This window comes from Pseudomassariella vexata (genome assembly GCF_002105095.1).
Source record: "Pseudomassariella vexata strain CBS 129021 chromosome Unknown BCR38scaffold_3, whole genome shotgun sequence".
Classification (NCBI taxonomy): domain Eukaryota; kingdom Fungi; phylum Ascomycota; class Sordariomycetes; order Amphisphaeriales; family Pseudomassariaceae; genus Pseudomassariella; species Pseudomassariella vexata.
Window position 1 is genome coordinate 1 of NW_024467958.1, and position 20,936 is coordinate 20,936.

The 20,936-nt window shown below is 50.1% G+C and overlaps 7 protein-coding genes across 7 annotated transcripts; 3 read left to right on the forward strand and 4 right to left on the reverse strand.

The window, feature by feature from the left end:
* The first annotated feature begins 1,228 nt into the window (after positions 1-1,228).
* On the forward strand, positions 1,229-2,178 carry BCR38DRAFT_422336 (uncharacterized protein). Its single transcript, XM_040859510.1, has one exon. It carries the CDS (start codon positions 1,326-1,328, stop codon positions 1,902-1,904), a length of 579 nt encoding a protein of 192 aa, XP_040718458.1. The 5' UTR covers positions 1,229-1,325; the 3' UTR covers positions 1,905-2,178.
* Positions 2,179-3,230: 1,052 nt separating this feature from the next.
* On the reverse strand, positions 3,231-5,750 carry BCR38DRAFT_336516 (putative membrane copper amine oxidase; the record flags this gene model as incomplete). The annotated part of the gene is made up of 2 exons (XM_040855462.1): positions 3,231-5,319; positions 5,380-5,750. 2 exons carry the CDS (start codon positions 5,748-5,750, stop codon positions 3,231-3,233), a joined length of 2,460 nt encoding a protein of 819 aa, XP_040718459.1.
* A 2,596-nt stretch (positions 5,751-8,346) lies between these two features.
* BCR38DRAFT_362409 (uncharacterized protein) lies at positions 8,347-9,844 on the forward strand. The gene is made up of 3 exons (XM_040857186.1): positions 8,347-8,705; positions 8,769-9,022; positions 9,088-9,844. The coding sequence occupies exons 1-3, from the start codon at positions 8,411-8,413 to the stop codon at positions 9,343-9,345; spliced, it is 807 nt and encodes a 268-aa protein (XP_040718460.1). The 5' UTR covers positions 8,347-8,410; the 3' UTR covers positions 9,346-9,844.
* On the reverse strand, positions 9,476-11,729 carry BCR38DRAFT_506457 (sugar transporter-like protein; the record flags this gene model as incomplete). Its single annotated transcript, XM_040864941.1, has 8 exons — positions 9,476-9,933; positions 9,986-10,102; positions 10,153-10,339; positions 10,401-10,795; positions 10,870-11,024; positions 11,083-11,268; positions 11,321-11,469; positions 11,530-11,729. 8 exons carry the CDS (start codon positions 11,727-11,729, stop codon positions 9,697-9,699), a joined length of 1,626 nt encoding a protein of 541 aa, XP_040718461.1. The 3' UTR covers positions 9,476-9,696.
* A 3,062-nt stretch (positions 11,730-14,791) lies between these two features.
* On the forward strand, positions 14,792-15,784 carry BCR38DRAFT_335780 (GPI-anchored cell wall beta-1,3-endoglucanase EglC; the record flags this gene model as incomplete). Its single annotated transcript, XM_040855406.1, has 2 exons — positions 14,792-15,533; positions 15,588-15,784. The coding sequence occupies 2 exons, from the start codon at positions 14,792-14,794 to the stop codon at positions 15,782-15,784; spliced, it is 939 nt and encodes a 312-aa protein (XP_040718462.1).
* A 460-nt stretch (positions 15,785-16,244) lies between these two features.
* BCR38DRAFT_422340 (major facilitator superfamily domain-containing protein) lies at positions 16,245-17,977 on the reverse strand. Its single transcript, XM_040859511.1, has 3 exons — positions 17,487-17,977; positions 17,364-17,430; positions 16,245-17,315 (listed from the first exon to the last, which is right to left on the reverse strand). The coding sequence occupies exons 1-3, from the start codon at positions 17,873-17,875 to the stop codon at positions 16,338-16,340; spliced, it is 1,434 nt and encodes a 477-aa protein (XP_040718463.1). The 5' UTR covers positions 17,876-17,977; the 3' UTR covers positions 16,245-16,337.
* A 1,210-nt stretch (positions 17,978-19,187) lies between these two features.
* On the reverse strand, positions 19,188-20,067 carry BCR38DRAFT_336053 (uncharacterized protein; the record flags this gene model as incomplete). Its single annotated transcript, XM_040855428.1, has 2 exons — positions 19,188-19,945; positions 19,998-20,067. 2 exons carry the CDS (start codon positions 20,065-20,067, stop codon positions 19,188-19,190), a joined length of 828 nt encoding a protein of 275 aa, XP_040718464.1.
* Positions 20,068-20,936: the final 869 nt, after the last annotated feature.

Sequence of the window (20,936 nt, forward strand, 5' to 3'; positions counted from 1 at the left end):
TATGATGCTTGGCATGTATGTACCTGAGACAATGAAAAATTTGATAATTCATGACGGCACTCCTGTTGGATTGACTGGAATCAGGGTGGTACACACACAGGTGCTTCCTACTCGGGGCGGAACATGAATTTATGGCTCTGCAGTTTCTGAGGCCGACCCACCGAGTCTGCTAAGTTCCTCTTCGCGAACTGGAGCTCGAGTGGCTACTTGTACTAGAGGATCCCGCCCTTCTGTTGGATCCAATCATGGCTTTATGGACAAAGCTCAATGTCGGGTGTAGAGGAAAGTGGCGAAGATGATGGGCATCTTGTAGTAAGCAAGGTTCGTGGCAATGCACTTACGCGGTCTCATATAGAATGGCTGCAGGACTTGCATTTGCCACAGTTGTTATATTTGTGGTATTCAGCACGAGATCGGCGAGGGTGTTCCACGCTAGGTTCTGAGGGTTACTGGAGGGTGCCCTATCGTGCTCCATTTTATGAATGGAAGCTGGAAAAGGGGTGCGACTCATATCTCGACGACTCTTCTAGGCAAGCAATAAGAGACTTTATTTCAGGGTGTCGTTCGTTAGTGCCGACTCCTTGAGCAGCTTTTACATCTCTGCGGGGTTATTTAACAACTCAGTTCGCTTAGACACGTAGCCGTAGTTTCGGTATCAGCCAGCCTAAGAGGTCTTAAATGGGTATCGACAAGCGGCAGAGGAATTGAAGCTGCATCTATATCTGAGCGCCGTCAAATTTCACTATGCAACCGACAATATATCCTACTTACCGTCCCTTTTTCATTTGGTACAGGTACGCAGTCACTAGCTTAGATGAACCTAGGGTAATACGAGGTGATTGCTTGAAGGGAAAAAAAGATGTTTGATTACCTACGAAGATCTAATTCAGGATTGGGAGCGGCACGTGAAGTCAGAAGTCCACGTCTTTCGACAAGGGATCGGAGCTTACAAGGGATCGGAGCTTGGTACGAGTATGACCTCGATTTTTCAAAGGCGCTTTCCTCTTCCCTTGCCTAAGACCAGTGTTACTAAAGCATGGTTCTTGCTGAATTATTGTGGGTACAGATTGGTAGTTGGAAACATCGTTACATCCGCATGCAAACATACCCCGGCTATTACCGCATTCGCTAGGCGCGCGCATATTGACCATTCTTGAATCACCAACCCGCATACACAGCCTGTAACTCCAAACAAAGTACAAAGTTTCCATTCGCGCCAAATGCCGACACTTGTTCGTTCTATAAGTACCGCAAGTAAATCCCTTTACACAACCTCTGGATTTGTGCCTGTAACTATCTCACTTCAAAGTACTTTCCCAAAACTCATGATGCAGTATTTCCTCATTTTTGTCTGGGCGGTTGCGTCTCTCCACGCTAGCACTCCCTTTGCTGTAAACGCTCAGCCAGCGCGGTCAGGAAGCACCAACACCAACATCCTCATTCCGGGAAAAGGCCTCCCCTCGGTCAGGTCGCTCAGCCTCACAGTTGACGACGTGTTCAACCCCAACTTCCGCACTTACTCCCACGTCACCAACGCCAACTCCACATCTTTCTTGGCCAACCCGCGACCGAGCTGCAGCAAAAACATTGTGGCCGATCTTCAAGGCGTTATGTCCTGCAAGAATTACCTCCATGCGGCCATGCGACATGCCTGCCCAGCGCTGAGTACAGGCACCATTTTGTGCGTAGCCAAAGCTGCGGGCGCAGCCTCAAAAGTCATTATCAGAGGGACGTCCTTATGCCACCACGTTGACCCGAGCAGCTGCGCAGACGTGGAAATCGCAATAGGCAGTATCATGCATGAATGCAAAGGGACAGCCGATAGCCATAGCCTGGTTGCGGGTGGGGGTGCGACGCGCAACAAAGGGTGTATGCAGATTGAGGTTATAGGGGAGTCCCCTTGAGATCCCCGTTTAAGGAGGTCCTAGCCGCACCTCTTCCTGACCACGCCACATTGTTATCTATCGCATCCGACTCCCTCACCTGTCTAGGCCACGACCTGCAAAATGCCGGAATGCAGGTCGTCGGCACCTGTGCCTACCCCGGGGCCTACCACCTCCAGATCGACGAACTGCCTCGCCTCCTCCTAGAGCTAGCCAAGTAAAGCCTCTCCCTTGAGACTATACACGGCTGGTCAAAGTCTGGTGGGACATCAAGTACCCCAAACAGAACTGCGACGTCCTCAACACCACCACCCCCGACCACCACCCCTGGCTGCCCCAACTGAAGGCCTTGCTTCTAGCCGTCTACAGATTAGACCATGAGGAGGCATTTCTTGTCGTCACGCAACATCTCGACGGGTAAATACCCGTTGGCCACCCTCCGTGCAACAAGTTCCCCACGCTGGAGCACGCTATGGAGGTCGAATCACCGATGAGTGCAGTGCGTGAAGCGATTGGAATTCCTTGATGGCGAGCCCGGCATCTTCAATTGGCTGCGTCTGGAATGTTTCCAGGTGTCGCTATATCCCTCTGAGGAGAAGGGTGGCGACATGGATGGGAAATAGATGCCGGAGGATGTGAAGGCGTGGTTCAAGAGGAAATTTGCCACGTTTCAACTAACATAGCCATTCAGGAGAAGGAAATGGAGGAGCAGATGGTCGAGTTTGGCAACGGGTACGGAGAGGTTTTCTGCGAGGTGAATTGGATGGAGGATTTGGTATACTGAGAAAACCTGGAGATCGGCTTGGGTGGATGAGAAGTCGTTGCCGAAGCGGAGTGAGCACCAGAGCAAGATCAGGCGTGCGAAGATGCGACTTGTCGGGCTGTGGATGATAGCTGTGTCTGCAAGTGGTGTGAAGTATGATTTCTTGATTTCTGGGAGGGTGCGACGGTGGGGTGGAAAGTTTCGCGATGCAAAATGATCATGTTGGAATGGTTTGGCAGTGAGCCGGGGCTAAATTCTAGTAATGTATTAATTTAATACCATATCTATAGGGTACGTTGTCACTGTCGGGTTGATTAACCGCCATTGCATCAGATGTATTGTATGCACCCAACGCGGCGTTTCACACCGACTTGATACATTCCAACTGAGACAAAATACGCAGTGACATGACCAATCTGAGCGAGTCCGTAGCTCGTCCTCAGTAAGATAAAACATGGAACAAACCCAGAGTGCATACTCGGGAGACAATTCGAAGTATAACATCATTATTTAATTGTTCACAACTAGGTAACCAGTCATTTCATAACCAAAACCTGGCCAAAACCCCCATTACTCATTGAACATTACACAATACTATCCGTCTCATAATACGGATCATTCGGATCATAGGGAAACTTCCGCACGACCACATCCCCCTTATACTGCCACAGATCGTACTCGACAGGCGTGAAATCCACCGCACAAGTAGCAGCCTTCTGCCCAAATGTCTCGACCTCGGCCGCACTCCCACCGGAGTAATTGATCCGCACCATATTGACCGTGCGACGGCTCTGATCCATGTCGAAATAATTATTCGGCGCAAATGTCAGACCCGCATGCGCCGTCGTGAACACGGTATTGGGCAGATCACCCGTGTTGGGGACGTGGTGCATACCCACGTTCAGCCACAGGACCAAGTCCTCCTGTTCGAGACTCTCGCCGTTGAAGAAAGCGGAGAAGTCGACGGGCGGGTCATTCACGTCCTGGGAATTGTAGGCATGCGCGGCGCGGGGCTCATGGTCGTGTTGCCGCGTAACTTGGATGTCGTACTCGGCCCAGCGGGCGGCGTTGACGAGGTTGCTCGAGTCCTTGACCGTCAAATGCATGGCCCCGAAGCTGGGGAGGACTCGGTATCCCCGGCTCTCGCCCCATTTGTTAGGTGCGTCAGTGTTGACGACGAGGACTTGCTTGGCAGAGTTGACGCCCCAGTCGAAACGGGCTTCGTCCTCGGTGGTGAGAGTGGAGCGCTGCAGCTGCATTGTGTTGCGGGCCTTGCCGTTAGACCAGGGGAAGACGCGGGAGACGGGCACGTTCTCGACGAACTGCATGGAGTTGGCCGTGCCGAGGATGTCGAAGTCGGCTTTGAAGTTGAGGACGTGGTCGTGCATGCTCCCCGACAGGGCTTCTTGGATCTTCCAGCCGAAGTCGGAGCCGGTTGTGTAGTAGGCCGACTGGATGTAGCCGGATGCGCGGACTTCAACCCCGATGGAGCCGTCGGTGTAGAAGCTGTAGGTGAACATGTAGTCGTAGTTGCCGACGGTCGACACCGAGCGCACGCTGAAGTAAGTGTTCTTGGTGTTGGCGACATATTCGCTCGTGCTGTGACGTTGCATCGGATAGTCGGCCGTGAACTCGAACAAGCAGATGGAGTTGAGATGTGTGTGAGTAGTCTCATCGACGTAGAACGTTGAGTTGAGATACGTCGCGTACTCGGGACAATCGTAGCCAGGCACCAGCTCAAAGGCGTAAGGACCAAATCCGTAGTACGAATCGAGGTACGAGGTGCCAGATTGAACGGGATCTCCTCCGGCATAATGGGCCAATGCTTCCTGGAGACCTAACTCATACAGAATCCTCTCGCCCTTGAACCGGATGTCGTACAAGGTCATGCCAACGTCTCTTGAGAATCCGATGAAGAAGGTGTAGTCCATCCACTCAACGTACTTGCGTTCGTAGTCGAGCGAAAACCGCGAGCCCGAGGGGGCAATCGTGGTCGGGGGATAGTTTGCATCGCTGGGGAGAACATCACCCTGCTGGTCGGTGTGCGCCCAAGTGCCGTCCACGTTGGCAGCCAGCTTCTCGACAGCACCGCTCCAGTACGCCGCACGGAACTCCTCGGTGGTATTGTAAAAGATGTTGTTGTACAGCCATCCTTCAAGCTTCCACTGACTAGGGTCGCGGCCCGTCACGTCGCTCTTGAAGTACAGACCGAGCGGCAGCAGCGTCTCGGCGTCGAAGATGTCGTTAGGCGTATTCCAAAAGCTGTCCCAGCGGATGATGCGACCGTCGTCCTGCCACAGGGGGTCGATGCCCCAGATATCCAACGTGTCGTTATCAGCACCCATGGCAGAACCACCCCACAGATCCATGGTGATGTCGACCATCTCAGCGCCGATCTTGTACAGCCAGGCTGAGTACAGGGCATCATCATCGTCGGCTCCAACATTGCGCACCTTGCCCTCCGTTTTGCGCGTGAGGGGGAACTCAAGTGGTTGATAGCTGGCAGTGGCATTATTCAAGGGTAAGGGACCCACAAGAAGGTCTTGGAAGTAGGGATCCACGGTGGCACGGTTGTCAATAACGACGCGCGCATAGCGGGCGGGAGTTGCGGCTCCGCTGTCGATATACGCCACGGCATCAGTCTTGTTGGGGATCATCAGCTCGACCAAGAGACTACAGGTTGATGATTAGTATCTGAGCAGAAAGACGGACGGTGATAGAAAATATACATACATTGTGTTGTCCCACGCAGTAGCGTTCTCCGAAGCGGTCAGGTTGAGCGCAGGCTGGCCAAACAACCACGCGATGACCGAAGCAGCTTCCCCGTCAGAGAGACCGGCCCAGATGTTCTCATAGGGGGCAGTGATGCTGGTGGCCTTGGTCTCGGGACAGGAGGCAGATGTCGTGTTGGAGTATTGCCGCGCCTCGAGAGATTGCTGGAGGACAGTTCTGGCAATCTTCTTGCCGCGGTTGCGAGACCATTGCACCCGCGAAGGGACCTTGGGCTCAGGACTTGGCCTGGCAAACGCCACCTCGGCGCACGAGAACAGGGCCAAGGCGGCCGCAGCTGCGGTGCAGGGGTTTGAGAGGGCGGTGAGTCTCATGCTGACCAACTTCGGTGCAAGTCGTCTGGCAGAAGGACGTGAGAAGGGAAGCAAACCGACACGCCAGAGGACTTGTGATCACTTGGTCTTTATATACGTGGTAATATCAATAGACTCATCGCCTATCTCGAACAGGGTCCACAGGCTGAGATTAAACGAGGCAGAGCATCACTTGTCTCTGATAGCTCGCAGCTTGGGCCATGTCCGCGACGGATTACCCGCATCTCACACTCTCTCTCTCTCTCTCTCGCAGCTATCTCGTAGCTGCAGCGCGTCGATTTTTCTCATTTGTAAACTACGCGACTCATTCACCAAATCTCGGGCTCTCGGGGGACTCATGCATGGATATCGGAGGTGAGGCGTGATCCCTTATCATTCTTCATCCGGGGTTGCTTGTAGAGCTATGCAGATGGCGGGAGACTCCGAATCCAATCAAGATTTGGTGCCTGAGACTACGGCCGGGAACGGAAGGGAACCTGCAGTTGTTTCTGTATGAACAAAAGTCGCGCGTGAGCCCCTCTTGGACGTGGACACCGCTTCTAAAGTGGTTGAATTGGCTTATCGCAGGTGGGTCGAGTCGTAAGCTTGTCTCCATATAATGCAAGGACCGAAAATTCATAGAGTTCTTGCAATTTGGACTCCATAGATAAGCCCTGAGGAACCACTCGGACGGGTTCGTTTGTGGTGATCCCAATGTTATGGATCAGCTGCACTCTGGAAGGTAGAACTACGAGTGGGACAAAAGCTTGTCCAGACATCCACGTCCCATCAAAAGAAGCCAACTGTCTATAAGGCTTACCCAAGTGGAAGGATCAAGTAATGGTGGGTTTGCCACATGTAGTCTCACAGGAATACCGGGCCATCACAAATCGTTTACACTAGATGCGTTATTTATTCTCTCATCCACTAGTTATCCACTTCTGCGGGAAGGCGATAGGACTCCTTGGGTTCCTTGTTAGCGCAAGGCACCAGCCGTCGAGATGGGGCTCGCATGATCCACTTGTCGATCAAGACGGCTGGGTGGTGAGGCGACGATGGACCAGATCGTACGGGTAATTTTTTAGGAAGTCGTGCACATCCTGAGCGACCCTGGTGGGAAGTGCAAGAGACGACTCGAAGAGCGGGAGCTTGACGAGAGTCCATGCCCCACCTCCATGTCAGCCGCACCCTGGATGAAGTTGCCATCTCCAAACGCTGGCTTGAAGATGAGCGGTGGCAGGGATCCGTGGTTGAAGTACTCTGAACTTGACCTTGTACTCTTCGAACCTTCGTAGTCCAGGTCAGTGTGAAGCCATTACTTGACACTCGCAATGGTGCCTTCACGGTGGAATACGTTGTCCATATTGACAGCCACAGGTTCTTTGGGCGCCGCGATCGGATACTGCGCGGTGTGGCTTGCTTATGTCTGGTGAGAAGCCATATTCCCAGGGCAGGTAGATGGTGACTTGCGAGGATTACTTACTGGAAGTTGTGACAGAAGATGTGATGTCTTTGATCATGATGAATGCGATTGATGGATGCAATGAGGATAAAAGATGGTTGGAAACCACAGTAGCCACTGCACGGACCTAGGCGTTAGAAAGGTAAGAGATCTGAATGGCCTGTGGGCAATTGCTTGAATATCGGCGAGGGGCGGGTGCCCTTTGTTAAGTGACCACGACACGCTCAGGATGCGTTCGCCGATTACGAAAGTTGAACATAATCATGCGTACTCCATATATTGAAGTACGTTATTGTTAGATGGCAAATTGATGATAACGCTATTTTGAAGGCACCACGAGGTTAAGATGGCTGAATATGAATAAGGTTATCGCAAGTACAATCATTGAGAGCATAGAAATGGTCAACTCCATTGCAGCTTTAAAGAGCAAAGTCGCCTCAGTCAGTAACGTGATGTGTGATCCTGGGTGAAGCCCTCAAGGTAATTACCAGGACTAGAAATAGCAAGATAAGGACTGTTAAGTGTCTAAAGACATTATCCGATATCAAGAATCCTTTCGGAGTTTGACAGTTACTGTAATGTAAATCGGAACATTCCTGTATAGTCAATATACAAGTATAATGATCGCAAATCTGGTAAAGCGTAGTCCTAATAGTATCCTTCAGGCGAACAATTTCAATTTGTTGATATTATTCGGGCCCAGACCCAAATTCCAACGTGGACTTCCATATAACTAACGGATCCACATTGTCGATTAGATCTTTTGCTCTTAACCTCTCAATCAATTGAGGTCTCACAATGGCCATATATTTATCCCAGATCACCGACCACCTCTCAGGCGTCACGATGTTGCGCCGCATCTATCATTGCCATACCTGTATTACCATGATTGGTATTTGGAATGCCTTTCCGATCACCGTATGTTGCTCTCTAATTGGATATTAACTCGGGTCTACTGCAGTTGGCCAGTAGGTAGATAAATCACTATTGACGCAGTGATACAATAGCAACGATGTAACCCCAACGTAGTAGCCGGATAATTGAGTTGACAACACTTGCATAGCAGCTCGAAGCCCCTCCGACCCACAGTAACTGATCTTGCTATGCCTATATATACCACGTTCCTGCTCTTTCAAATCTGTTCCATCCAAGACTGTTCACGTCTCTTTTCTGAAATCACTTCATTAGCCTTCAGCACTTCTAACACAACTTCGAAGTAATGGCTGCCGAATCATTATCCTTGGCCGGAAAGGTCGCCATTGTAACTGGCTCTGGCCGTGAGAACGGCATCGGCGCCAGCATAGCCAGGGCATTGGCTCGGAACGGCGCATCTGTCACCGTGAACTACGTATCAGATCAGTCGGCCTCCCGCGCCGAAAATGTCGCACAGGAAATTCGAGACCTAGGTGCTCGAACAACCATAGTACAGGCCGGCGTTGAGACTCAGGCTGGAGCTGCCAAGATTGTTACAGACACCCTGAAGGCATTCGATACCGACCATGTTGATATCCTTGGTTCGTGACTGCCTCAATACACAGAACCCAAGAACCTGAGGCTAAATTATAGTTCTTATGTAGTCAACAATGCTGGATTAGGCAGCTTCGGTCACTTACTAACCATGGCCCCCGAGCATCTCCAGCGCGAGTTCTCCGTGAATGTCTTTGGAACTCTCTTCATGACCCAGGCCGTCGTCACTCAAGGAAAGATGCCCCGTGGCGGTCGCATCATAAATATTGGGTCAATAATGTCCCAAATGGGCCCAGAAAAACTTGGCGTCTATGCTGCTACAAAGGCAGCTACGAACTCTCTCACTGCGACGTGGGCTTGGGAGGTCGGTCTTGAAGCCCCCTATTGTGTTTCTTGCTTTAAACATTTGGTACTAACTGTCATTGACAGCTTGGACGCACTCACGGCATCACGATCAACACTGTAGCACCAGGGCCCGTCATTACGGATATAAATGCCGAAGCGTTTGGCGAAAAGCCGATGGACAAAGAGACGTTAAATGCCCGTTACTGCGCACAGGCCCGTGCCGAAGAACGTATAGGCACAACTGAAGATATCGCTGATGTCGTACTTCTCTTGACCTCTGAGAAGAGCCGTTGGATCACGGGACAGATGGTTTCAGTCGATGGTGGCTTAACCGTTAAGTAGAAGAGCGGCGATGTCGGATTTCTGTCAAAGAGGATGGTGAACGGGATATGAAGACCCAACCTTCTCCTTTTATAAAGACTATGGCTCATTTCAGAACCTTTTGAAGTGCTTCAACGTATATAACGCGCCTGATCTGACTTCTTGTCAGTTCATCTGGCCGTGCTCTGGTGGTCATCTATGACAGCATGTGAATGAGCAGCATGATCAGCCACTGAAATGGATAGTTTTACAGTAGTTCTTCAATATTTTCCTAAGGTGACATGAAGCCCATCCGATTCTACCGTGTTGACAAAACCCATGTTGCTGATGATTTTACTACTCTCATTCCCCCCCTGGAGTGCGCACAGCCGATTACTTTAGCGACTTCACCTCCTCCTCGTGCACCCCTCCAGGCGCAAATGCATACGCATCCACACGAGCTTTGGAGAACTGGCGTGTGGATACATTGTTGCGAAACAGAATATCTAGCTCTTCGTACGTGCGACCTTTGATTTCAGGGAGCCGGAAGTAGGACCAGATGAAGACGCAAAAGGCCGTCGAGCCCCACACAAATCCCGTACGTCCTTTGAGGTCCCATTCGGTTGGGTTCTGGACGCACATTTGTTAGGTTGGATTTCAAGAGGAGGGCTGGAAGACGAACCATCATGTATGCTTGCAGGATTTGCGATACAATATTGACGAGCTGGTAGGCGTTGCGAGCTAGCACGACAGCCAGTGGCCGTAAGCGGACAGCCGAAGTCTCGGAGATAATACTGTACTGCGAGGTTTATTAGCAAACTCTGCAAATATTCGGCAAGGTATGCTTACAGCGAGAGGACCGATAGTCAGGGAGTAGATGAAGAGCCACAGAACACAAAGACCACCCGATGGCCAGAGCGCGTTGGAACCAGCGGAAGCGTTTAAAATGCCGATGATCATCAAAATGACGAAGAGAAGTCCCATGCCCGTGACGTAGATAGGGCGTCGTCCCCAGTATGAGATCAACCACCATGACCTAAGTTTCTTTTGTCAGCATACTGAACAGGGATTCTTTCAGAATCATATTATTTACTCACAGAATCGTCCCGATAAATGCCATCGCCTTCGCACCAAGACTAAGATCGAAAGCTCTCTCCGTAGGCATCCCAGCAGTGGTAAAGAAGTAAGTAGGAGTGTAAGCGAAACTGCTCCCGGAGAGAATCTGTCCGGCCAACGCAACCATGCAGATCTCCGTACGTCGCAGGTTGTCGTTGCGGAAGCATTCCATGTAAGTGGCATCTTTGGTGATTTCAGATTCCGTTTTGGTTGTGTGCAACATCATGGCTAGCTGCGAGTTCATCTGCTCTTCCGTTTTGCTTCCACTGAGCCTGATGATAGAGCGCTTGGCTTCATCCAAACGGTCGTTACGTACGAGGAACCATGGGCTTTCGGGGGCGAGGTAGGCGACTACCATGAGTGGGGTAGGCCACAACTACGGATGGGATGAAATGTTAGCCCAGTGCGCAATTTAGACGTAGATGCGAGTTTTTAGAGTGAAATACTCACCCACTGCATGGCAAATGGAATGCGATAGCCATTGTCTCCGACGATATTGAGGCAACCGCGGAGCACGCCGGCTGCGATGAGCTGGCCGATAGCCCAGCACAGATTGACATAAGTCGTCATATACCCACGTAGGTTCGTTGGACACACTTCAGAAGCTGCAGTGGAGAATTAGTCATTTATGGAAATTGCTCTTGAAGGTCCTGTTATTGTTACCGTATGCCGGGCTAAGCGTCGCAAAGACTCCCCATGACAGACCGCAAAGCACTTGACCAGCAATGAGCATCCCTGGCCCCGTCGCAAAGAAGATGATAAATATGAAGACGTTGAGGAATCCCATCGCAACAATCAGGACCCATCGGTATCCATATTTCGAGGCGAAGTGGCCGTTCAAAAGACCGCCTATGTTATTTAACACCAACATCGACGATGATGTGAGCGGAGATGTCCATACCAAATATGGCCCCGGCAGTGCTTGCCATGGAAAGTCCCGTCTGCCAAGGACCAGAGACCTGCCAGCCGATATCTCCGCCATACCAACTCCCGAACTTGCGCTGAAACTCGGGGTAGGCAAAGAAGTTCCCCATGAGAATTGTGTCATACCTGGGTCCACTCCATAAGCAACGAGCACCGGCGATTTGAGATCTGAGAATATCTTCCTACCCTTCCATAACAATAGACATTGATATCAAAATAGACCACATAACCGCCTTGCGATTCTCCCGCAGCGCCTGGCCCAGCGTCTGCGCATGTTCGTCCTCGGTAGCCTGCTTCGCCTCAAGAATGGCGCTGACGCCAAGCTTCTCCTCCAACTCCTTGTCCGCTACCTTTTGCACGTTGCTGATCTGTACTTCCGATGCCATTATGATTGTTCAGAGCCAGAAGCTTCCAACCTGAGTGGATTAGTGATTATGTGAACCACTGAAACGAACACTTGAGGGGTTGCCTTTAAACAAACACAACTAATACCCCTGTCTCAGCCAAGCATATGCTACCATATCTCGGGCAAAAATATCCCATTGCTCAGGATGAGTCGGGTGACAAGAACCGACTTTGGCTTGGCATCAATACAGGAGTCTGGGGTCTGGGGTAAATTGAGAGCGTGGGGAAGCGGGGTGGTCCAATAAGTAAAACCGCGATTCTTGGCAAATGGAGTCTTTCAGTTACATAGTTGGTGGATTTCATGTCCCTGAACAGTCACAAGACGGGTTTATGTATCGCCGCCATATAATTAGACTGGGCCGCTGGAGCTTGAGACGCGTTAGACGTCTTACGAAATCCTTGGGAACTGGCCTATTGTTGTTACGTGAGAACTAGCGGTCGATAAGTGAGCTCGATTGTGCCAGCGTCCACTGCGGCCAGATTCCCGGGAATCCGGGTATCTCGTGTCGTCCGAAAAGTCGAGGTGGATATGGTTATCAACGATGACTGACATGTATGAGTTGCCTCAAGTTGAAGCGAAGTCGGAATTGATCCTACTACTCCGGGTGGGCAAGTCTTGGGTAGAATAGGTACAAGACGTTTAAGAAAATGCAGTCTCGGAGGGTCTGGGAGAAAAAACCTCTCGTCGTAAACCCATAGTGTATATTCTTTCAAGCTATTGGTAGATCCAACATTGACTTACCCCTGGACTCACTCTCTTCACCTGCTAATGTCGATCCCAGTCCACTAGAATATCTAGGATTTGGAAGACTTCCAGAGTCCGTAACTTATTCACTGATAGTGGTCTTCTCATCCCGGGATACAACCGAGGATGTCCAGGAGGCTCCAAATGGTGGCGTTGATGATGATGATGACCAGCACCACGCGGCACAGACAAAAGAAGCACTGGTCAAGAAACAGTCTGAAGTAGAAACAGAGGAGAGAAACTGTAGTCAGTCCCAAAAGCACGATATAGGCAGGCACGTCGATATGCAAAAACTGAATCATGTCTATGACTTGGTAGCACCACTGAGAATTACGCAACATGCCACGATGGTTGCTTTACAGTATCCGATCCACCCACCATATGTTCTCGCCCATGCTAACTGAAACGCTGAACTTAATTTCAATACAGGGTTTAACTTTACGTACAAAGACGACTTCCTGTGATCACCACCCAGTCATCACAGCCGAATTATTTGACCATAAATATCCTAGTCAGTAGTCTACAGGTGGTACAGGCTATGGCTACAAGGTGAATTGATAAGAAAGGTCAGGCATATCCTTGCGATACCTGCATATAGTCGCTGGCGAGAATAACCGCAGCCCTTCAACCGAGGAGTGGTGACGGACTGCCACACAACAGGGAAATATAGATAAGGTAGGCTATCAATTTAGGAAATTTAGGGTATAGGCAGCCCTACAAAGCTTAATCAGGCTCTCCGTCATTGCAAATGCAATATGGAATTCCCCATGATCCACATATCCCGATGACGGACTCATTCCAGCACATTCTCTATGTATACCCGTCAGTCTATCATCGAACGATTTCTGCCTGACTTTCCCATGACTATGGGAGGTTATTACCGCGATATGGTAGGTCCACAGCCGCTAGAACTCGGGTCGTAGTAATGCGGCAGCGATGGAGCAGAAAACCGATTAGGGTTGGACGGATGGCTCCCACGTGGCGTCGACTCGACGTACGCCGAGCAGGAAAAGTTCGGCGGCTTCACACTAGCCTGGAACCATGGATAAAGAATGGGAAATTCCCTGTAAAGATCAACTAGGCTGTTCTCGCCTCCGAATAGCCAGCGGTATCTCAACGAATAAGAACGGTATCTCTACAAGTGCACATCAATATTTGTTCTGCAACGTGGAGCTTTGATAATCGTTCAAACCTTGACAAATATTTGTGGTTTACTCAGACGGCAATGGTGGAAAACGAATAAAACTTGACGATAGCAAAGTTTGCACCTGCGAACAAGGGACGACTAAGTCGATCAACGCGCAGGTTTCGCGATGGCGAATACGCCTCGACGGAATGACATATCCTGGGCGCGGGGTTTTGAGAAGACCAAAACTCTAAGGAATAGAGGTGAAATTGGGATCTTCTAATCGTATTGATCTACACTCGAGCGAGTTGGTGCATTACTCGGGCGTCTACTCATCCGCAATGATGAATTTTATTACTACGAAGACGCAGTGAATAGCCTGGCCAAAACCGGATTTTCCTGTTCGTGCAGCATGCAAAATGTGAAATAGAACACAGAAGGCCAAGCAGCTGTGGAGTGCAGCCGAATTTTGCGGTTCTCGTAGGGCGGAATTCTTAGAATAGCTGTCAACAGCCGAATGTGCTAAAAATGCTGTGCTTTGAAGGTCTCATAGTCGTCGGTCTAGAGCACCACTAACACAGAGCAGAGGTGGTACAAGTCACCTCGAGATTCAGTCTGTACACCATCACTAATAGAATAACCAGGCAATCCTATGCAGCGTCCAACGTCGGTCAGTATGATCGAATTCGACACCTTGATGACATTCTACCTCTGACGGTGAAGTATTTACCTAATATTAGTCACATTCCATCTCGTAATCCGACAATGCCAAATTTCCATGATGCATCGTGCCACGATGCCATGTGGCCGGTCCCTGGCGGGCATCCCTGGGGCACGCGCGATGGCGCTCCGGTTGGCTGGAATGTTTTCGTGATGCCGCTTGGCACACAAACGATCTCTTGCCTAATTTGACGTCGGCTATGTACACGGCCAATCAGAGCGGGTTGATCACCACAACGGGCTCACTTGGTTTGAGAATACGAGCCTCTTACAACGTCATCTCTGCTGTCGTGCAGATCAACCCACTGGTAGGTCTAGAATCACGCCAACGCGGCTGCCCTATGGCGAGTTGATATTAAATTCTCTTGCGGTCCCAGATGCCGAATTCGTCCCTGAGTATATGAAGTTGAAATTGCTCATTGTGAAACCTCAAGACACCAAAGCTCACCAAAATGCAGTTCTCTCGACATTTTCTCACGTTGGCGCTGGCCACAACGGCCATAGCTCAAGTACGTCAGGGCTTCAACTACGGCTCCACCAACTCAGACGGGTCCTGTCGCGGCTATGAAGACTTCAAATCCCTCTTCAACCGAGCCAAAAACCTCGCTGGTGCCCCCGGGTTTGCCTCCGCACGTCTATACACCTCGATCCAATGCGGCACCGTCAACGACCCCATCTCGGCCTACCAAGCCGCCATCGATACTGACACCTCCATCCTCGTCGGCCTGTGGGCCAGCGCCGGCCGCGGCGTTATCGAGAACGAGATCAACTCGCTTAAGCGAGCTGCTGAACAATACGGCACTGCATTTACGGATCGGGTTATCGGGATTAGTGTAGGCTCGGAAGATTTGTATAGGAGTAGTGACCAGGGGAAGGCGGCTAATGCCGGAGTAGGCGCTACGGGGGAGGAGATTGTGGGGTATATTGGTTGGTTGAGAGATTGGATCAAGGGCACTGCGTTGGAATCGAAGCCCATCGGTCATGTTGACACGTGGACGGCATGGATTCTGCCAGAGAATGCTGGTGTTGCCGCGTCGGTGAATTGGTTGGGTCATAATTCGTTCCCGTACTTTGAGACGACGAAGCCGAACTCGATTGATCTGGGGGGGACCAACTTCTGGTCTGCTGTTGCGCAGACAGAGGGCGTGGCTGGTGGGAAACCTGTCTTTATCACTGAGACGGGGTGGCCTATTGGTGAATATTTCACATCAGCTGACAATCTTACTTGGTTTGCTAACATATTTCTAGCTGGACCCAATCAACGAGATGCTGTTGCATCTCCGGCCAACGCAAAGAGATATTGGTCCGAGGTTGGCTGTGCGTTGTTCGGAAAGCGGAACTCATGGTGGTATACACTGACCGATGCCAATATTGCTCAAACTGATATCTCATTTGGTGTGACACAACCTGGAAGTGTCACACCTCTTTTCGACCTTGGCTGCTAGGTCACCGCCGTTGTCCCAGTGATAGGGGATTGAATATTGAATTGTAGCTCCAGCACCAAAAAGTAACTTCGTCACTTTGTCAATTCAAGGGAAGAGTTCCTAATCCTTGTATCAATTAGATAGTATTTTCAAAAGCAATATTCATGCTGCAAGAACTCTCAAGTAGTTACAGCTGAGCAATGGTTTACTTCAAAAGCAACATTCATGCTGCAAGAATTCTCAAATAGTTAAAGCTGAGCAATGGTTTACCAGAAATTAGAGTTAAGAGTATGTGCAATAATGATGGGGTATGCGATTGAGAATGATCGTTCCTATATATTAATTCGAGAATTCATTTTCAAACCGAAGATGTGTTGGTATTGTGTCTAAGTCGTGTCTCACATATGTGCAGTCGTGGGTAGTATTGATACAGAATTCCGGACTTCATGCGAAAACGGTTAGACGCAATTATAAGATTCCGTTCATTCGTTGACCATCATGCATATATCGAGATACTCCGATTCAAAGGGCCACTTCTATGTATATGGGCCTCCTATGATACATGTTATTTACATTAGCCTCTAGCCCCCGAGAGAACCTTCGGCTTTCCTCCAATGACGAAGAATGACAATATGGCTGTGATCCCCGAAACAACAGCAAATACCAGATTCATATTCCCGTATCCGATGGAGTCTCTGAGTGCACCACTCACTATCGGCCCCATCGTGAGCCCAGCAGAAAAGAATAACGAGCTAAATCCATATAACTGGGCGTACGGTCCATTCGCCCCAAAGAACTCTGGGTTAGCCTTGTCATACTTCTGTACCACATCACTTGCCTCGACGATACTGGGGGAACCAATAATCGCCAGACCAACACCATTCAAGGCAAGCATGGCGCAGTACAAGACGATGTTTCCAGACCCATCGACAAGTTTCGCTGAGGGGAGGCGGAGAAGAACTAGAACCGGGACCAAGAACCCGAAGCCAATGACTGCCGCGGGCTTGGTGCCGAATCTGTCTACGGTCCACCCCGCAATCGGGCCTAGTATCAGATATGGTATGTCGAGCGCGATGAAGAGTAGGCCGGCTTGTAGCGAGGAGAACCCAAACAAATCATGTGCCTCGGTTGGTATTGTCGCATCGAACATAGCCAATAGCGAAGCCTGGACGAATGACAGCGAAAGACCAACCAGAAGCCTTGGATTGCGGAAACAATAGAGAATCGGCAGTGCGCGAACAATACTTCCGGGTTCGCCGTGAATATTATATGCATCGTCTTCTTTCTTGGGCAGGAGAGCATCCTCCTCGCTGGCTTCTTCGTCTTGTGGGTCATTTCTTGTTCCGAAGTCGCGTGGGTTAGTCTCATCATCTTCGGCTGCTGACTTGTACTTTGCAGCTGTCTTCTTTTCCACGATTAGAAGCCGCATTATAAAGTCGAGGGCGAGGACTGCTGATGCTACGCCAAAGACACCTGTATAGCCTGTTTTGTCGTATAGCACACCTCCGAGAACCGGGGCAAGCAGGTCTCCGACGGAAATGAAAGAGAATATCTATATATGTTAGAAAAACTCGTATCACTTCTGGGGGGTCGTGATTACCGATCCGATAACCTTGCCCAGATCTTGAGGTCCAACAGTGTCCAAAACCATAGCTAAACCAATGGTCCTATCACAGGCCAGGTTAGTTACTTCTCTCTTTTCTGAGACATCCACTCCACTTACCAAACTACAGCTGCACTAATCCCCTGGAGTATCCTAGCAACAACCAAAACCGCAATGCTATCCCCAGACGCCAGCATGATAGTGGCAGCCAGAAGCGCAGCTAATCCACTCAGAAACGGGGTCTGTCTCGAGTCCGTCCTATCCGCGATCCATCCCGCCGGCACCGCAGAGACGACCGATGCTCCTGCGTATGCTGCAAGCAGACTGGATACGTATGACTGAATCTCTTCATCCGGGATGGACATTCGGTTTCGTAGCATAAACGGTAGAACTGGCACGACAAGACCGTACAAGAAGAGATCGGTGAACAGTCCGACGGCAACAGTCGCAATGATGAAGGTGGTACTGGAGCGCCAGCGGAGGCCGCGGGGAGGGTTGGTCTGTGACATCGTGGAGCTACTGCAGCAAATTCGAAGCTGCAATGGCACGAGAGATTTTGTCAAAGTAGAAGGTGTTGTACACAAACGCAATGGGAAATGCAAACATCGACGATCAGCACGAAATACTATGTATGTCGGTGTTCGGACAATTCGGTGGTTCCTGCAGATCAATGACCTCATCCGGCGTATAACGTCACCTGCTAAGTACCTTTAGCTGCCGAGCCTCATGAGTTTATACCACTAAATACGGTATATTTAGGCTGCGACGGGAATTTGTGAAGTTATTTGGTGAACCCTGTAACTACAATGATGTCGCAGTGCTTGCTTTATGTTCCGCTTTAAAAGAAGCGTTACTTGTAAGGTGATATATGGGTCTCCTGTTCTTGCATACCTTAAGCAAAGGCGATCGAAAAGCACCTATGAATTCATACAGTGTCTGATTTAGTCACGTCAAAACCTTAAGGAAATAAAGTAGACGTAAACTTCGCAGTGTTTACATGATACTCACCCAATGATCCACTCTACAAAGCTATTTGATCTGTCAGGCCTTGTCATCACCTGTCCCTTGGAATAACATGACTTTGAATCTGACGATAAATCTGTCTTAATTTTTAGTCGATTAGAGCTTCTTAGGTTTATTAGATATTTATTATTAGCCTAGTAATCCTGTGTGCGTGGCATTTGCGATCTTAAAAGTATTTATAGTAGATACAATACTGAAAAAAATGCCTTAGCGACAGCCTGTAAGCTATTTCAAGATTTCTAGTTATACCCTTGCTGTTTACACTTGGCAGATATCTTAGGCATTGAGAGTGCTGGTAGCCTTAGAGAGTGGGAGGGCTTCTTCGTCTAAGCCCACCTAAGTACACCAACTACGTGACATTCTCTTCGCGTCTGTAAATACAACTCTGACCGGAATGCAAACGCGTGGAACCCCGAGCTTGCACAAACTTAGCATAAAAATTCAAATTTTAATCGTCCGTCAAGTAGATGCGCATGATGACAACAGATACCGAGCATAGCGCGGCGAAGGACCGAAGGATGCGACCACAGAAACTAATCAACTGCACACTTTACGAAGATCACTGACGGGGAAAGATGAACATTCCGGAATGTTGACAGATGCATCGACTCTAGCACTGCAACCTCGGCCACGGGCTCTCGAGCGTGTCCTATGTGTGTCTTTTCCATAATGACATGCCCTATCAGACCAGATGCAAATTGCAAGACGAGCGGCCAGCTCTTTGGCGATATTATGATCTCAATCCGGCCAGTCTTGCAATAGCAACTTGCCAAATTCAGCCATACCGCGCAGTAAGTCTCAGCGCCCAAATACAGACGAAACCAATTTCGAAATCAACCCCTTCACTCCATCAGCTCCAGCTGCCTCATTATGGGCACGAACATGGTCTTGTATGTACTGAGGCACGGCAGCGACCTTGTTCGTAGGTGCAGGAAGTGGGACCCCCAGCATCTCGACATAGGGAATAATACCCGTCCAGACATTGTTGGTGGCGGCGGCATTCTTGAGGTCTTTGGCCTCCTCCTTGACACCCGAGTCCCGGATCTTGGCGCTGGCGCTGTCGATGCGAACTTTCAATATGCGCGTAGCAGCAATCTCGGAGGCATTCGGCGGAGTGCGCGAGTTGGCCCAGCGTTGCGGTACCATGCCGTCGGTAATGAGCTGCATGGCATAGATGATCTCTTCGTGATCTGCTTCGGGGTCCAGGAGGGAGGCGTGTCCATGGACTACAGCAGAGCGATAGTCGTAGCTGTGCGAAAAGGGCGTCAGCGACAAGACGAGATTGACGATCTTCGTGGCAGCGATGCAGATTGGGAAGCCCTCCTCTTCGTGTGTGGCATTAGCTGGAAGGGATGATGCTGTGCGGGGCCGGAAAAGGAGAGTGGATACATAACCGTGGATGTAGGCGGACGCTTCTTCGGCACCGGAGAAGTGGCCAATTCGTGCGATCATGGGAAGTATCACCGGAGCAGGGTTGCTTGGGTCGGGGACGAAAGACACATGGGCAACGGGAGCTGTGTTGACGATGGAGTGCACTGCCTCGGTGTCGTAATGGCCTGATCACCTGGATATGAGCGTTGTATCTCCGAGAAGATAGAAATACGGTACCTCTCTCTCTGTGCCTCTTGATAGTATTGGAAGCCGTCTGGGGGTAAACATGATTTTCCTCGTTGGCCATAGCTTGGTCGGTGTGCTTGAAGCGATATGAGGACAAAGTAGAAACGTGGGATTTGAAATCAGGCAAAAGTTGAAAGCTAGAAGTATCGGGTACTATACTTATAGTACCTTCTGAAAAGTGAAGAAAAGGACGCGGTTCACTGATTCCCAGGTAGACAGAGTAAAGGTAAGCACTTTCCTTCAGTAAGCCGGAACCGGAGCGGGTTATGGAAACGCGGGTAAATAAGGTAATCGTTATCACAATGAAACTAGCTCAGTGATTCGTAAGTAGCCTACAATATTGAACAGTTCCTAACGGTGGGACAAGGTCAGTGCAAGCGTCAGGTATCACACAAGCAAACTCACGACATCTGGAAGTTTGCTATTAATGAAAGGTGCTCTCTGGTATGGTGTATGAAATCCGATATCGGTTGTTCATTTGCTAATGTCTGGAAGTACGACCGGGCTCCATGCGAGACGGCGAACAAAACGAATCAAGCGCAACAGGCTCAATCTTGACCCTTTTTATTCTACGTTATATGATGTCATACTCTCGCTCCGATTGGGAACATCGAAACATCTTGCAGGGTGGTGCGCCCAACATGCCTGGGGAAAAGACCGTCTCATGGACATCGCCCAATCCATAGAAGGCCTGCAGCTCTCGAATCAAGCCAAAAGCGAAGCAGCCATGTGAGTGCATTCCAGCCTCGAAAGCGCCCACATAGGGCCGCCACATGGGAGCATCCGGGTTAAACGACGGGTGTCTCGTACGCATGGCCCTTCGCAGCATCTCGTGGTCATAAATATGCTGGAAGCCCGTGTAGATCTCCTGCCCCCGGCCCATGAAATCGCCAGCCGAAGAGTGCACCTTCCTGGCAAGAGGTATCAGGT

Coding starts and splice junctions, on each gene's coding strand:
- BCR38DRAFT_422336 (XM_040859510.1), top strand. CDS start 1,326: ATGATGCAGTATTTCCTCATTTTTGTCTGGGCGGTTGCGTCTCTCCAC.
- BCR38DRAFT_362409 (XM_040857186.1), top strand. CDS start 8,411: ATGGCTGCCGAATCATTATCCTTGGCCGGAAAGGTCGCCATTGTAACT. Junction 8,706..8,768: donor CGACCATGTTGATATCCTTG/GTTCGTGACTGC, acceptor GTTCTTATGTAG/TCAACAATGCTGGATTAGGC. Junction 9,023..9,087: donor CTGCGACGTGGGCTTGGGAG/GTCGGTCTTGAA, acceptor TGTCATTGACAG/CTTGGACGCACTCACGGCAT.
- BCR38DRAFT_422340 (XM_040859511.1), bottom strand. CDS start 17,875: ATGTCACAGACCAACCCTCCCCGCGGCCTCCGCTGGCGCTCCAGTACC. Junction 17,431..17,486: donor ATTAGTGCAGCTGTAGTTTG/GTAAGTGGAGTG, acceptor GGCCTGTGATAG/GACCATTGGTTTAGCTATGG. Junction 17,316..17,363: donor TGGGCAAGGTTATCGGATCG/GTAATCACGACC, acceptor TAACATATATAG/ATATTCTCTTTCATTTCCGT.